This window comes from Rhinolophus hipposideros (genome assembly GCF_964194185.1).
Source record: "Rhinolophus hipposideros genome assembly, chromosome: 19".
Lineage (NCBI taxonomy): Eukaryota > Metazoa > Chordata > Mammalia > Chiroptera > Rhinolophidae > Rhinolophus > Rhinolophus hipposideros.
Window position 1 is genome coordinate 24,599,080 of NC_138065.1, and position 12,665 is coordinate 24,611,744.

The 12,665-nt window shown below is 34.4% G+C and overlaps 1 protein-coding gene across 2 annotated transcripts in view; it reads right to left on the reverse strand.

The window, feature by feature from the left end:
• GPLD1 (glycosylphosphatidylinositol specific phospholipase D1) overlaps positions 1-12,665 on the reverse strand; it is a 51,193-nt gene that overhangs the window by 27,516 nt on the left and 11,012 nt on the right. For both annotated transcript variants that reach the window (XM_081026620.1, XM_081026621.1), the window contains exons 4-8: positions 9,251-9,329; positions 5,888-5,985; positions 5,364-5,474; positions 4,477-4,525; positions 3,794-3,848 (exon numbers count right to left, since the gene is read on the reverse strand). In XM_081026620.1, the coding sequence (XP_080882746.1) occupies positions 3,794-3,848; positions 4,477-4,525; positions 5,364-5,474; positions 5,888-5,985; positions 9,251-9,329 (392 nt within the window). The remainder of the gene's footprint in view (positions 1-3,793; positions 3,849-4,476; positions 4,526-5,363; positions 5,475-5,887; positions 5,986-9,250; positions 9,330-12,665) is intronic.

The following is a 12,665-nucleotide window of genomic DNA, read 5'->3' on the forward strand; positions in this document are numbered from 1 at the left end:
AAATAAAAAGAAAGACTATTTATAGCTTAAAATCTGATTTGAACAATACATTTAATAGGTTTGCGCTAAAAAGTATATATATACCAGGGGTGCCAAATAAATGTGTACAAGTAGACACTTTGGTCAGTGTTGCTCAAGCAGTAGTTCACCGTAATCAGAAGTCTCTGGATGCTGATGGTAACCACTTTGAGCACTTCTTGTAATTGCAGAAGTCAAATGTGATTTTTATTCATCTTTTGTTGTTGGTATATATTGAGTATTACAATTTTAATACAGTTTTCCTTTCTTAACATGTGTGTATATATTGTTTTTGGCACCCTCTGTATATAATATTAAACTAAAATTGGAGAATTAACATTCTTTTCAGAAACATATGGAATATCTACAAAAATTGATCATATGCTAGACCTTAAATCAAGAATCAATGAATTTCATAGGAACCCAAAAAAAGTAGAAGAAAATAAACATATGAATAAAAAATAATGAAAGGGAAAAATAAACAGAGAGAATCAATAAAGCCAAAAGTTCATTCTTTAAAATAATAATAAAACTGAAAAATATTAGACAAGATTGTTTAAAAACATAAGAAAAGGCAGGATAAATAACATGGATAACAAGGGAATATAAGTACAAATAAAACAGGAAAAGATATTATGAACAACCTCATGCCAAAATGTTTGAACACTTAGATGAAATGGAAAAGTCCTAGAAAACTATAAAATTCTTTAAAAAGAAAAAAATCTATAGTTCTATAACCATTAAAGAAAATAATTTAAACACCCCTACAAAGAAAACATTAGGCTTTACAGACAAATTCTACCAAACATTCAAGAAATCAAAGCTCAAATCTCACACAGACTTTCAGAGAATAGGAAACGAAACCAAACTTGCCACCTGATTTCATGAAACTATAACCTTGACACCAAAACCAAACAAGGGCACAAGAAAATTACAGTACAAGCTCTCTCAAAAACACAGATGCAAAAATCCTAAGCAGCAAGAATAGATGCAACAAATACAAAAGAAATGATCTATCATTGCAAAATTGGTTTTGTCCCAGGAAGTAAAGTTGATTTTATATTAGCAAATAGATTACTATAATTCACTATATTAACAGATTAAGAAACAACTATCTCAACAGATGCAGAATGAGTTCAATACATATGAAATTAATTTCTAATAAAAACTACTAGCAAACTAGAAATAGCTGGGAACTTTCTTAACTTGATAAAAGATATTCAGCAAACATTACACTTAATGACGAAATTTTGAAATCATTCTCTTTAAGATCAGAAATAAGAAAATTAGCCCAATATCATCACTTCTACTGTATTAGAAATATCAGCCAGTGTGATACAGTAAAAAAAAATACAAATTACAGGTATAAAGATTGAAAAGGAATAGCAAAATTGTCACAATTTATAGGTTATAAAAAGACTCTCCAGATAAATGATTAAAATTAATAAGATAGCTTTGTATGTTGCCAGATACAAAATCAAAATTAGAAAGGCACTTGCATTTCTGCATACCAGCAATCACTTAAAAAATATAACTGGTTCCAAAAATTACCATTTATGGTACCAAAGAAAAATATAAAGTCTCTGGAACTAAATCTAATAAAACGTATAAGACCTTGATGAAAAACTTACAAAACTTTAAAGTTATTAAAGAAGACAAATAAAATATATAGCATACTAATGGATAAGAGGACTCAATATTGCAAATATTATTAATTGTTAATTCTCTTCCAATTGACTTCTAGATTCAGTACAATTCTAATAAAAATTCCAACAAGACTTTCCTAGGAACATGGCAACTTGATCTTACCACTTTATTTGAAAAAGTCAAGGCAAAGAAATAGGCAATGGACACTTGAAGAAAAAGGACTGGTTGGGAGTTCAGCCCTAACAAATGTCAAGACATACTATAAAGCCAGCACAACTGAAGAAAATCAGTATTTCTCAGGGATAGTCATAACTGAAAGCCCAGAAACTGACCCACATACATGGGATTATCATTTATGTCACAGAGGGCAGTACAGATCAACAAGGAAAGGGTAGACTATTGGTAAATGATTTTGAGACAATCAGTGAATCTCTATAGAAAAAAATGAAATTACATTCTATCTCAGAATACACAAAAAATTAATTCCACGTAAATTAAAGACAAATACCTTTTTTAAAAATAATAAAACTATAAAAGCTTTAGAAGGCTTTTATAAGAGAGGGTAAGAGGGTAAGAGAATAACCTCATGACCTCAAATTAGGGAAGGATTTCTTCAATAAGACATCAAAAATAAAAGTTAAAAGAAAAGCATTGATATGTTCAAATACATTAAAATTAACAAATTCTGTTAAGATACACCATGAAATAAGTAAAAACATACTATAAACTGTAAAAAGGTTTTGTAACAAATGATAAACTGACAAAAGATGAGAAGCCCTAGTAGACAAAAAACACAAATAAAAGGAACAAACAACCCAATAGAAAAAATGGGCTATACCTGAAACTAATATAAAATAATACTGAATGTCAATTATAATTTAAATATATATATATATATATATATATATATATATATATATATATATATTCATGGGATGCAAAGTACAGCATAGGGAATACACTCAATGGTACTGTAATAGTTATGGCTGATGTCAGATGGGTAGTAGACTTGTGGGGTTATCACTTTGTGAGGGGTGTAAATGTCTAATCATTATGTTGTTTTATACATCTGCAACCAATAATAAAAAGAAAAAAGAAAAAAAGAAAGAAAAATAAGCTAAAAACTGAAGATTTTCACTTAAAATGAAACATAAATGATTAATAAATTATGAAAGAATGTTTAACCTCATTAGTAATTTGGGAAATGTAAATCAAAATTTTAATGAGATACCATGAGACACCAAACAAGTTAGACAAAAGTTTAAGGTGGACAATACCAAGTATTGGAGAATGCAGAAGCAGCAGAAGTATTATACAAAGCCAATCAGAGAATAAATTGTGAAGAGCATTTTGAAAGAGTCTGGGATCACTTAGTTAAATGAAATATGCATAAGTCCAGTGACCTAACTATTCCACTTCTGAAGGTTGAAAGAGTCCTCTTTAGTGTACAAATGTATATACAACAATGTTCATAGGAACACTATGTGTAACACAAAACCTCTTACTATGACTTACATGTCCATCCACATTAAAATGGACTTGGTTGTACTGGCGCATCCACACAGCAGGACCATATAGTGATAGAAATAAATGAACTACAGTCGAACATATCAATATAGTTAAATCTCAGAAACATAATTTTAAGCAAAAATTTGCAGCACATACTGTGTAATTCTGTTTATTGAAAATGAAAAAACTATACAATATTTTACATATGGATACATCCACATGTAGTAAAACTAGAAAGAAAAGCAACAAAAATGATTAACAGGAGACCTAGAGTAGTGGACACCCGCTGGGGGGAGAGAAGGCGATGGGATAGAGGGAAGTCAAGGAGCTCCTAAGATACAATGATGCTCTATTTCTTAAACTGAGTGGTAGCTCACAGGTGTATATCATCTTATTTTTTTGTATTTGTAAATATACATTCTTTACTATGTTTGTTATAATTCACAAATATTTAAGGAATCTATTTTGCCTATTCCAATTTGCAGTTTTACTTTTCAAAATTTACAAATACAGAAGACTCCTAATAGCATTGTAAGTTATATTTTCTAAGGAAAAAAAAAAGGTATCTAAATGCCATTTAGATACCACATACGAGTATTTAAATATACATTGCTCTTACCAGTGCCGCGTAAGGTAATTAAAATTAAACTCAAACTGGCTCAACACATCTCCTCCTGTGGTGTGAGAAAAATATTTACATGTTGTAGTTAGTGACCACTCATAGCAGGCTTCTTTCAACACAAATTTGCACAACCCAGTTTATCAGTTCCTCACATTGTTACAAGTTTCTGTTCATTGTTCATATTAAGAAAAGTGATCTTTTAAAATCTTAGCTAGTAAAATATGAATTAAGAATCACTCATATAACCAAAGTGTTTTTTACTTTAAGGAAAGCTAGACCATAAGTCTTCTTTTAAATAAATACTACTCACCATCTAGTTTGTACATTTAAAGGTAATTTACCACAGAAAAAAAAAAAGATGGAGTTTACCAATTTAAAGCTAATGTATTAGCAGACACTAGGTAATGAATTTTAATATGATATAAAAATAAAGGTTTGCTAAAATTATGATACAAGATAAAATGTGATTTAACAAAAAAATGCACACATACACTTTTCAAAAGAACATGTCTATGTCAAATGAGGTATGCCTGTACTCTAAATGAACTAAAATAGAAAGCAGCTAGCATGTACTACTGGTATGATAAAAACAATACATATTTAAGATACAGTAGTCACTTCATTACACATGAAATGTAACTACCAGAAAAGAAAATTTGGCAAATATAAATAAACAGTACCAAAATCACCAGCTGAATGTGCCTCAGAATAGCAGCCGTGAAAATCAATCTGAGAAAAAAAGAAAGAACCATCTGATACATATAATAAATTGTAGCCCCAACCCCTACACCACAAGCAAGCAAGTAGTGGGGAAATGACAGCCTAACCCAATGAACTGCTGAGGATGCATAGTGGAGGAACCCAATTATCAAAAAACATTTAGTTTTATTATTTCATCTGTTACAACAACGCATATTGGCAGCTGAGTTGTATACTTAATGTCTGGTAACAGATAAAGATACTGCAGACATTGGCACCTAATAGTATTATATATCTACAAAATCTCTACTGAGTCCAAGTTTAAGCTTCTCACAGAATGGTATTAGCATCAGTAAATGACCAGAGGGGACTTCCAGAAGCTAAGTCACCAGGTAAAGTCACAGTGTTCAGCTTGGGGACATGGCATTTTCATATAGAAAATTAAGTGCTCGCTTCGGCAGCACGTATACATATAGAAAATTAAAAAGGGAGAAAAAACACACAGAACTATTACTTTTAAATAGAACCAAGTAGTAGGTATTCATATCCTTATTAAGGTACGCGGCTTGAATAAAACATAAAATTTCTAAAATATCATTTATGACTAAAGCAGGACATCACATCTGTCACTGTTTTCAGTACACATTAGTTGTTTTGCCCATGGGGACGAACTTACCCAGGTACCAAGAAGAGTAAGAGGAATTAATCAGACGAGATGGAAATCTAACAAATACACTTTGGGCAGCAAATCTTACTTCTACATGACATCTGAATAACATTTTCATTTCCTCTAAAAAGGTCCAGTTTTGATCTTGGGTATAATGGTTTCACCCCCGTGAAGTCATTAGCCTCAGTGACATGTACTCACAGCTCCCATTGTTCTCAGAAACCCTTGTTCGATGCCCAGGCTATGCCAGCTGACATCTGCCACCATGTGAGATGTAATTCCAAACAAGAAAGCTACCAACTTCTCTGTGTCCTGCCAAATAATTAGGTTACAGTCATGCATTTGGGTTATTTTATAACAATCCTATATAAAGTTTTAATAAATATGAATTCATTTCCATTACTGAGACTTTAACAAAACAAAAAATCAAAGGCAGGCACATTGTTGTGTCTAGTTACCAAAAAAACCACAAAGGACTTTTTGACATGTTTTGGAGTGCCTTGGAAGATTAATTACTATTGGAGCAAAATGACCAAGTGACATAACCCAAACTTAAAAAAATGTATAATTTATTCAAGTATTAACTAGCCATCTCCTATGTCCCATGTATTGTGTTTGGCACTGAACGTACAGTGGTGAACAACCCTCACAGAGCCTGGGGTGTGTGTGTGTGTACAAATGGGGTCAATGCAGGTGCAGAAATAGGGTAAGAGGGTCATGCCTACCTTCTCCCAGGGGAGCGGGTAGTTCTCTCGGATATAATGAATGCTCGCATTGAGAAATGGAGTCCAGTGGGTGCTCTCGGACACGTCATGGAATTGTCCTGACAAAACAAAGACAGAACTCAGGATTCTTTCTTAAAAAGTAGGAGGTTCCCAATTAAATCTTTCACCACTGCCTGCTGAGTCCATGCCTCTTCCCTCCAAACCTCTTAGTTTCTTCTGTGAATTCAAAGGAAGCCTCTAGAACAGAAGAGCCACCAAAAGAGAAAGGAGCTTAAGCTGGTTCATGGCATTGCGTATCACCTATGCTGCAACAGAGGCTGGAAGTTGTGCTTTTTTTTTTTTGACAGGAAGTAACTAAAGTTTCTTTTTAATAATTATTATTACAAAAGTAATAAAGGAGCTACAATCATCCATAATTGCATCACCTTGGGGCAACCACAATGAACATTTTGATGTATTTACTTCTAATTGTTTTAAATAAATGTCTAAATATGTACATACATATTTTTAACAAAATTTAGTTTATGATAGAATAATTTAAATTTTTTAAATTTATTTTTCAATTACAGTTGATACATAATATTATTAGTTTCAGATGTACAACATAGTGATTAGAAAATTTATGAAGTGATCACCCTGAAAAATGATAGGATAAAGAAGATGTGGTACATATCTACAATGGAACATTACTTGGCCATAAGAAATGAAATCTTACCATTTATGGGTGCACCTATACGTATTATAGGTACTATGTTAAGTGAAATAAGGCAGACAGAGAAAGACAAATACCATTTGATTTCAGTTATATGTGGAATCTAAAAAAAACAAAAACAAAACAGAAACTCATAGATACAGAGAACAAACTGATGGTCACTAGATGGGTGGAAGTTTGGAGGGCCTTTGTGAAAACATGAAGGGATTAAAAAGTAGAAATTGCCAGTAATGAAAACAGTCATGGGGATGTAAAATACAGCGTAAGGAATATAGTCAATAATATTGTAATAACTATGTATGGTGCCAGACAAAAGTGTTTTCAAATCTGTGCCCTAAAATTAAGGAGATACACTGTTGTTGGCTTTTTTAATCTTCTTGTCCACTACAGTCAGCCTCCCTTAAAGCACAAAAGACAAAGCAGATACACCTAAGGCTTTCCAAGGTTTTAAATTTATCATAATTGTTTCAAAATGGCACAGGCCCCCGAGCATCCTGAGTAGGTTAATAAGGGTCCCGGACAGGTACCTCTTTATTCCTATAGGAGGGGTAGGAAAGACAGAACTGGCATCTAATTCTAAACTTCCAAATGCCACAATTCTTCATGGAGTGCCACACGTCACAGGGGCAACCGAAAGCAAAACTCTGAAATTCAGATCCCTCAGTTCCAAATTGTTACACTGTTGCTAAAATAGAAATAACCTAACACATTTTAAATCATTGGTTTCTCTGAAAATGATTTTCAAAGAAGTTGTAACTAAGAAATTTGATTTGCTCTGACAGCTTTCCTAGAGATAAATTTACAATTCCTATTCCACAGAATACAATACAAATCCAGAATTACATATATGGGAGCTCTTCTGACACACCTCCATTTAACCAAATACCAGATTAACCAGAGTTCTTCCTTCCCTCTGTAAATCATACTGACTGGAAGTAAAAGAAACCCCTCCACCCCCACCCAGGGTGTGCGGGCTGCTATCCACAGGCGCCTCTGTCCCCACAGCTGTACCGTATTTATGGAGGGCCAGCCAGGTCTGTTTCTAACTTTGTTTAAGCCAGTTGTCCTTATTATTGTAATTATAGAATTTAATTCATTATTAGGTAAACTGACGAAATATGCGTACAAGAAACAGAGTTGTTTTTCTGGCAACTAAATATATAAGTTAAGTCCTTTTGAAGGATTTAATAAAAGTGAATCACTAAAGAAGAAAAAGAAATCTACTGTTGAAGTAGATATGAGACAAAGGTGAAATTTGGAAAAACTCATAAAAATCTAACAGGGCTCTGCATTCGAATTCCTTATAATTGTTATATATTTTTTTATTCTTTCCAACTGACTTTTTGGTTCATCAGTCATACACTGGTCGCAATCTTTACACCAGATAAGAGGATATCTATTGCTTTACAAAAAAAAAATGCTGGAGTTTGCATTCCTTTTCCACTCTTCTCAGAATCTTTATTATTCTGTCTGTATCTAAAAATGGCACATATTAAGCAATGTTTCTCAAATTTAACTTATAAAGCAATCCTTTTTTATTCTTTCTTTTTTAGGTAAGATATCAAGGAACTGTTAAAATTAAAGCCCTCTGAATATAGTTTTGGAAATGCTAAATTAGAAATAACAGAAAGAGGGAGGACTATAACAAGCAGGCAAAAATAATGGGACTGAGAAATGACAGTTTACAGACTAAGAGGGAAACAGAAAAGCAACTTACAAATATGAGAAATACAAAAGTCATCTGGGATCATAAATGTAGGAGCAAATAGCCCTAAACATTTCACTGACTCTAAATGCATCACTGTGTTTAATATGAGATAATGGCTGATGATCCTGAGATTCCAAAAATGGTTCACATGATGACCCAGTGTGCTGGATGTCTTTCATTCTCCCCGAAGATCCACTCTCCACCTTTCTCCACCCTATGCAGTGCCTCTGAGGTGACCTTCTTACACTGGCTTCTTTGCCCTTTTGCTTTGGTTAAGTTGGGTTGAATTTGGCCAGTAGGAAGAACCAACAGGATGTACAGAAAAGGAAGAGAAAAGGTTGGGGTACTCATTCTCCTAGCTTCTGTTCTGTGGGGTTACAGTGGGCTTGCTGTGTCCCTTGAGGGAAGGTAATGGCCTCCATCAAGAGACCTTCTCCACACAATTCATTCTCTTTCTGCAGTTACAGTAAACACTCTCTCCCTTGCACCATCCCTTCCAATTTCTTCCATCTTGACCATATTTTTCTAACCAGTCCCCTTATAAAACTCCCATTAAATGACCCAATTTGAGTGTAACCTCTGTGTCCAGCTTGGACCCTGACTGATACAAAACATAACACTACCTTAGATTTGCATAACACTTGACAAAACAATATGCATTCATGTCAACAAAAATCCAGGTACTATCATGACCATGTTATAGAGGTGGAAACCTCTTCTGACTCAAAGCAGTGCAAGTGAGGGTTAAAGTTTTCAGAATTTCTATGCTTTCAGAATTTCTAAGTACGTAAGTTTTGGTTAAATGGAAAATGTAACTCTGTGAACTAAGTCATGGACCAACAATAGTGGAAAACATAATGTGGTATTGATGTTTTTTAAGTCACAGAGATTCCTATTGACCGAGTAAATGTGACATAGTTTGGTCTGCAAATCTTCATCTTACCTCTTCTGCAAATGCTGGCATAGAATGCATCAGGAAACACAGTTCCAGCCTGATATGCGTCCTGGTGTTCAAGTAACAGCTGGGGAGCAGGAAAACGTAGAGATTAAGGGGGAAAGTCAACAGTCTGGGAAGAGCAAGTCCAGTCAATTTCCAATGATGGGACACAGGAACAACTGAGATAGGGGTGAGGTAAGGGTGTTAGGAGGCAGGAAGGCAGGCATAAATAAATACATAATAAAATTCATGCATAATCCAACACAATATGTAATTTGGGATTCTTTCCTACCAAACACAGAAAGGCTAATTAAGAAGTAGCAAACATCACCTATTTGGATTTCACCTCCTTTTGTTTTCTCTGTCCACCCAGTAGAGTAGGATTTCCCTAAGGGTGTTTCATGACCCAGAACTGGTGTGTGTAAGATTCTCAATGATCCAGTGAGAACCAGTGAAATGAGAAAAATACAAACATATATGAGGTGTGATCAAACATACGGTGAATGTTTATATAAAAAAATTGTATTATAGTAAAAGACATATTGCCATTAATCCCCCTCAAAATACTGCCCCTCGCTTTGAACACACTTATCCCACTGTCCTTGTCACTTTCTGAAGCAATTCTGGAAGTCCTCTTTCATGAGTGTCTTCAGTTGTGTGTATGGTTATGGGCGTCCTTTTTGGACATTCAGCCTGGGTCCAGATCCTCCAGTTCTCAGCCTATCAGCATTGAATTCCCTACGGTTTGGTACTGAGCTCCTCTCAGCATAAGTTACCCAGAGGGGTTTCCATCATCTGCAAGTCAATTCTGATTGACATGATGAGCAAAGTCAAAGTTTGGCAACCCAACTTTTTAATTTTTCAATAATAGTGTGGATCATACATGGAGGCCATGCAGAAGTACCACAAAGGACTTGAAGCATAAGAAATATAGTGTCATCTGCTTTTTGCTGTTGCTTTTCCAACCACTATGTATCCCACCCCAGTCTTCTACGCACAGAATCCCTCTCTCCCAAGGAGAACCCTTTCCATGCTGAGCAGTGGGGATGACCACAGGTGGAGGTATGAAGCCAGCATGTCCTCAGACCATGATATTTGGCTCAGAGATGCACGTTAAATCAAAGCTTGTTCAGTTAGAAACTTCCCCAAGACCTCTCAGCTAGAGCCCTGGGGAAGACACCCTCTTCCCTTTGGGGATTTTCACTTTGGAGGCTGAGTCCTACATGACCAGTGTCCTCCACATGGAGAAAGACAGCACTACCTAGACTTCAGGGACCAGCTCTGCCCTGGGCTGTCAGTTACATGAACCCATAAAGTCTCCTTTTTTTCTAAAGACAACTCGAGTTGGACTTTTGTCACTTAATGATAATTAACTGAATATTTACTTCACCAGCCATTTGTTCTAGTTATTTTATATATATCAAGACTTGTTGAATCTGAATCTCCCAGTGAGGTAGATGTTGTTATTTAACATGAAAATAGAACTCTGAAGTAAATTTTGAAAAGTAAATGTGTCATCAAAATAGTCAGAAAACTGCTGGGGTGAAAGAGTACAAAAGGAGGATTTATCCTTCAGATATAAAAATGTATTTTTAAGCTACATAAATAAAAACAGCGTGATATCAGAACCAAAAGAAAAAGATCAATAAAACAGAATAAAGAAGAAAAACATACTCAAGCATACATAATCACTTAATGTATGATACAGAGGAATAAAGGATGGAGTAATTAATAAATGGTATGGAAACAACCCCATTGCAATGAGTATTCCATTTTTGCATGGAAATCCATGCTTCATAGCTTGGGAGACACTGACTAGAAATTAATATTACTAATGACAGGCTACTGGATCCCTATCATGCTTATGCCAAAATCAATACAAGATAAATTACAGATTTAAATGTCAAAAATGGAGCCATAAAATTAACAAGACAAAGTTTTCATGGATAATTCTATAATCTCAGAGTGGGAATGCTTTTTGTAAGCAAAACGTATAGGCAACAACCATCAAAGAAAAGACTGATGAACTTAAGTACACAAAAATTTAAGTTTTCTTCAGATAATAATCACCAGAAACAAATGGAAGAGAAAAATAACCACAAGTATCATTTGATAGATGATAGGCTAATATCTTTAATAAATAAGCCATTCTTACACATCAAGATAAAGATCAATATCCTTATAGAAAAATGAGCAAAAGACATGGACGATTCATGAAAGAGGTAATAGAAATAGTCAATAAACACTTGAAAATATATTTAACTTCATTAATAATTAATAAAGTGCTAATTAAACCTGTAACAAAATACCATTTTCACCTACCAAATTGGCAAAAATAAAAAGTTTTTTTATAGTTTATGTTTCTAAATCTGAAGATACTTCTCAAGAAATTTCAATGAAATTCATGAGCAATTAAGAATATTAACCCTTCCTTGGTCATATATGTCTTCCCTGTTTTGTGTTTTCATTGTTTCTGGGCCAAGGGGATTCGGCCAACAATACCAGAGCTGAAGGGATTTGCCCAGCCTGGTCAGGAGATGAGCGTACATGAGGAGACGAAACATGTAAGAGTGTGTGAGTGTGTGTGTGTGTGTGTGTGTGTGTGTATGCCAGGTTTCTCACTATTGGAGAAAAGAATTACAGATATGGACACAAAGAAGACTAGAAGAAATCTTAAGGTGATGGATTACAATTGGAGCTATTTTTGTGTGATCTCATGGTTTTAAATAGGTAGGTAGATAGACACAGAGAGAGACAGACACAAAACACCAACTTGAAGCAAAGTCTGGGACAGTTTGAGCATCAAGTTAAGTAGTGATAGCACTGAAATATAAACCATTGACTAAAATAGGACTTCCTGAATGTAGATTAATATAAATATATAAATAGGGAAGAAGGAAAATCTCTACCTTGCAGCAGAATGCCAAATAATAAATGTGGAAGGAATAATGGAATCGGATAAACACTTTGGCAACCATCATAATAATTATTTCAGGCAAGAATCAATGGATGCTAAGTTTGATGAGAAACAGGATATTTACATTACCTCAATATATCTCTCCACAAAATATTTACTTGCTAATTAATTAAAAACTAGAAAATACTTATTAACTTTCCAGAGTAACAATGTGGCAGACACCATCTCAACTAAAAGATAAAAATGACCATTACTAGGACTTCTGCTTCCAGGAAGATGGAATAGATGCACTTTTCCTTGCTCCTCTTGCTAAGTACAACGAAAAACCCTGGACCTTGTATACAACATGAATGGAAGATACTCTGAAAGGTGGAGGTAAGTATGCAGATTGACCAGGGAACTTGGGACAGAAGAATAACACTGTGGTGAGTTTTCCGAGTGTTCTTTTTGCTTGTACATCCCAAACTAGATACTGGAAGAGCCAGCCAGCCATCTGGAAACACT